We start from the raw sequence: 4,707 nt of genomic DNA, 5'->3' as shown, positions 1-4,707 counted from the left end.
GAGACATTGTACCGGTGGCGGCGAGCAAAAGTAAACAGTCATCATCATCGCGGAGGATTGAGGAGGACTGCTGGACGCTTCACCTCACAACATTTCCCCAGTAAACCATGGCGCTTGAGTCCCTGCACGGCGTGGAGAGGTATCAGCACAAATGGAATGGCGTGGAGGAGGAGGCCACCATCCCAGAGGTCGGGAACTTCACCAACCAGTTCCAGCTCATGATGCCGCCGCTGCCCAAGGTGGGGGACGAAGCCTTTACGAACACCCCAGAAATTGATACTCCTAGAATGGGATAGATTAGTGATTTCTCTTTGCTTATCAGTAAAGCTAGAAGTTAGATATTCCTCTTACTAGAGAGAAATGCTATAAAAAAATAGGTTCTGAGGTAAAGAGACGGGTGAACTGCTTATTTTACGAGTCATTGATTGATATGTTTAATGAATCCTAGCAAAATGCATGTGTCCTTTGTAATTTGATTGGTGCACCACTGAAATAATATACATGTAATTCATGTCAGGGCAATCAACATTTTTTCCCATTGTATTTGATGGCTAATTACCCAGTCATGAATAGGTATATTGTATTACAAGGTAGTAAATCTCACCCAAAATCTATTTACAATTATTTTAGGCTGAGTGTCAGGTGGGAGAATTCCTGGTAGATGAGACTGGCCGCAAACTGAAGCTCAACTATGCGCACGGCACTACCACACTCGGCTTCAAGTTCAAGGGTGGGACAGTGCTGGCAGCTGACTCACGTGCCACCTCTGGCCAATACATTGGTGAGATATTTAATACATTCTGGACTGATATATGTTTAGCTACATTTTTCTTTTAGTCACTTGTCAGAAAAAGATTTCTCCATATTCATGTATCAATAAGGCTTTGATAGTAATTTGGGCAAAACTTAAGAATAACCACTCCAAACCAATATTCATAGTAATTTAGCACATGAAAGAATTATCATTATAATGCATTTTCGTATACGTTTTACCTTGGGGAGGGGTCAGGGGGGCAAGCCTCTTTAATATAGAGTTAGGTGGCTTGGATTTTCTAAGTCCATTGTTATTGTTTCACAACCGTCTCTATACACAGACTGAGCCTCATACCTGCCTTGCAGTGCACCCTACAAACTAGTTCCTAAGTCAGTAATATCCAAAATGCGCATGGATTATAACGATTTCGGACAAAAAAACGGTCTTTTAAGAGTTTTACGTTATTTTTCTCTCTATATTAAAGCAATTAATGCCGCAGCTATTTGTATTTTCTAATACATTCATAAAATATTACTACGCGAGGGTATCAGCGGCGGCACCTAACGGCGGGTTCCTGAAGTCAGTTGTTTTCAAGCCGCCATAATGGATGGAAGGCCCGACACTCACTCTCTTAAAATATCAGTCTACTTTACCTTTCGGTAAGTGTTAACTGAATATTTAACCTCTTTATTGGTGTGCATGTAGGTTGACAAAAGGACCGATTACTATCCCAGTACCGGGTCCAACAAAGACACGGGTGTGCCAAGTGTCACATGGTGTGACAAGCACGTGTCAAAAAACAAACGGATATTGTTCAATGCACGATACTTATAGTGGAGTTTGAGTAAAATGGAGGCCAGGGTCATACGTAGCAGTCGGTAGGTCACTCCCGCGTCAGTTAACAGCAGGAGCGTCAGTTCGATCTGGATGACAGCTGTCACAAATCTGTTTTATTTTGTACCTTAAACTACTTGGTAAAAAATTATCTAGCATCAACTTACAAGAAGTGGATGGGTTAACTGTCAGTATTGTACCATATGTAATTATGAAACATGACATTTCCCAAGAGTTGCTCGACTACGATTGGGGTGGTGGGGTGGGGGTTCAACTACGCTGACCATCCAATTACACGCCCTACACTCGTCAACAGACCCGCTGCGGTGGCTGCTACTTTATATAGGAATAGATTACAAGAGTATACGTTAGGGAATTTTCTTTCTTTAGAGACTTGGGATTTTTCCCGATTTTGGGGATTTTTGTTGGGACATTTTGAAAGCCCATTTTTCAGTGATTTGGTTGTCCACCACCAAAACCACTGTTCCCTACAGGGATTAATCGAGCCAACGACCACCAAAACCACAGCTCCCTAAAGGGATTAATCGAGCTAACGCCGCCGCCGCAAAATAGCTCGCATTCATTACCTACTGTATGAAGCATCACTAGGTCTTCATATACTTTTTTTCTACAAACGTTTGGTTAGCGACGGTACGCTTGGTTAGCAACGGTACGCTTGGTTAGCGATGGTACGCTTGGTTAGCGATGGTACGCTTGGTTAGTGATGGTATGCTTGGTTAGTGACTAGCCCACGCATGTGAAACCAGGTCCACCACGCGTGGTTATTTATTTTTTTAGAACACGCAGCCCAACGGCTGCCGTGCTGAGGGCCATAGCCCGGGCCTGTTCAGCCCGAGTCCCAATTTTCCTTTCAAATTGAGTTTTCTTGCAGTTAGAATCTTGTTAAATTCTAACTAGGTATGGTGATTATACATATCATTCAATGTTAAAAACTTGTACCCTCAGGCTCAGGCAATGTTAGGAAGATTATTGAGATCAGCCCATACCTGTTGGGAACCATGGCTGGAGGGGCAGCTGACTGTACCTACTGGAACAGAGTCTTGGCCAAGCAGTGCCGTATCTATGAACTCAGGTAAGGAGATCCCATAGTGATGACTTCTCTTTAGGACACAAGTTTTGCCTTGCAAACAAAATTGAAGATACTTTTTACCATAATTTGCAATAATACATACCTATATAAAAAAATATTTCCAGAAATCGTGAGAGAATTTCTGTTGCTGCTGCCTCCAAACTCCTTGCCAATATGGTGTATCAGTACAAGGGTTATGGCCTCTCCATGGGTGTTATGGTGGCTGGCTGGGACAAGAAGGTAACTTATTGCAGAATTGTTTTGTGCTTTTATAAAGCTTTTTTTATATTGGGGAATTTCAGAGAGCAAGCAGCAGGTTGATATCTCTTTAAACAAGCCTCACCATATGAATAACACAATATTTTACCAATTATCTGCTTTTTATACATGTAAACACATTCCTGCAGGGTCCTGGCCTGTACTACGTTGACAGTGATGGCAACCGCATGTCTGGCAATGTGTTCAGTGTAGGCTCTGGCTCCTTGTATGCGTATGGTGTTATTGACTCTGGCTACCGCTGGGACATGACTGATGAGGAGGCACACGAGCTGGGGCGTCGTGCCATCTATCATGCCACCCACAGAGATGCATATTCTGGTGGCATTGTGCGAGGTAAGAGGCAACGTAGAGGGAGCACCTGATAATTTTTCTAGTATTACTTTTACACTTTTATTTATCCACTTCCATGTCATCTTTGTGATCTGTTAATGATGCATTCCTTGAAAACCTAAATGTGTAGTGACTTATTGCATAGCAAAGTGTTTATAACACGGATATGGTTTCCTAGGCATGGTAAATCACACAATATATGTGTAAGAGGAAAGACATTCATGGGCATAGTACCACATGTATTTAAACAAGTTACTGTTTGTACCAAGTTAACTTTCATACCTCATTGCTTGGAACTCAGGGGAGAACATAAAAAATTGTGTGATATTTGAATCTTAAAACTTGGGTAGTGTGCAAAATTTGTTACACTTTTGCTCAGTATCACATATGTGCATGTAAAATGAAAGTTAAGTTATTGTCATAATGTTGAACAAACATTTTTGGGCAAAAACATTCAAATGTTATGATAAAAAATGTGTTTGTTCTAAGATTCTTCAGCATTTGATCTCTAGTGATCTGGCTTTTTTTCTTCTACAGTTTACCATATCAAGGAAGAAGGTTGGACAAAGATTTCAGAGCAGGACAGCAAGGGTCTCCACTATAAGTATGCTGAAGAGAAGTAATGGACTATGTAGGTGTAAACTGTGGATGTTAACTGATGTGTCTTTGTTAAAAATAAATCATTAAATTTGAGACACTGGCTTACTTCATTGCCATCTTTACCTGCTTGTAAGTTCTGAATATTTGTATTTACATAATACACAATACTTTCAGCTCAGGCATAGATGATCACACTGTCATTTTTGAAGTAAAAATATTTATCAGATTGGCTTGTATTATTTACACTAATATTAACCCTTAGATTACAGCGATCGTATATATAAGTGCGCTACCACACGCCCCACCTGTACGGGTATCATATATATAATCATCACACTCTACGCTCCCTATGTTTCAAATATACCGCCAGTTCTTGACTCAGAAGAATGGTGGAGGCATCTGGCATCCATACACACTCATTCGTCTCCAGCGCACAGCCTACCGTACGCCACAGATCATTTTCCACTTTTGTTCGGAATACATCCGTCATGTCTCGTGACATGTTAAGCAGTTCCTCTGCTCCGGGCGGAAGTAGAACGCAGGCGAATCAAAGTGACAGTGACTGATGACTGCTATGGTAGTGATATTGACAGAGGAGGGAGGGGCAAGTAGGTAGGTATATATATATATATATATATATATATATATAGAGAGAGAGAGAGAGAGAGAGAGAGAGAGAGAGTGAAAGCAAGTGGGGTGCTTCCACGAAATGCATCACGGCCACGAGAAAATGCGCATTATTTTTGTCTGTCATAACTTTTTTTATTTCTATTAGGAGAGAAGTTTTATTAAACCACCATATGTACTATATGAATATACA

At 41.1% G+C, this 4,707-nt stretch overlaps 1 protein-coding gene across 1 annotated transcript; it reads left to right on the top strand.

Annotated features, from left to right (window-relative positions):
* Window positions 1-4,113, top strand: LOC127007328 (proteasome subunit beta type-5-like). The gene is made up of 6 exons (XM_050878139.1): window positions 1-239; window positions 631-781; window positions 2,555-2,681; window positions 2,804-2,918; window positions 3,086-3,290; window positions 3,825-4,113. The coding sequence occupies exons 1-6, from the start codon at window positions 108-110 to the stop codon at window positions 3,908-3,910; spliced, it is 816 nt and encodes a 271-aa protein (XP_050734096.1). The 5' UTR covers window positions 1-107; the 3' UTR covers window positions 3,911-4,113.
* Window positions 4,114-4,707: the final 594 nt, after the last annotated feature.

This window comes from Eriocheir sinensis, chromosome 35 (genome assembly GCF_024679095.1).
Source record: "Eriocheir sinensis breed Jianghai 21 chromosome 35, ASM2467909v1, whole genome shotgun sequence".
In the NCBI taxonomy this organism is placed as follows: domain Eukaryota; kingdom Metazoa; phylum Arthropoda; class Malacostraca; order Decapoda; family Varunidae; genus Eriocheir; species Eriocheir sinensis.
This window is presented reverse-complemented; position numbering and strand designations above follow the sequence as displayed.

What these genes read in the sequence shown, in the direction of transcription:
- LOC127007328 (XM_050878139.1), top strand. Translation starts at nt 108, where the DNA reads ATGGCGCTTGAGTCCCTGCACGGCGTGGAGAGGTATCAGCACAAATGG. An exon ending in CACCTCTGGCCAATACATTG is followed by an intron (nt 782 to 2,554) that starts GTGAGATATTTA and finishes TTGTACCCTCAG; the next exon opens with GCTCAGGCAATGTTAGGAAG. An exon ending in TGCCGTATCTATGAACTCAG is followed by an intron (nt 2,682 to 2,803) that starts GTAAGGAGATCC and finishes AAATATTTCCAG; the next exon opens with AAATCGTGAGAGAATTTCTG.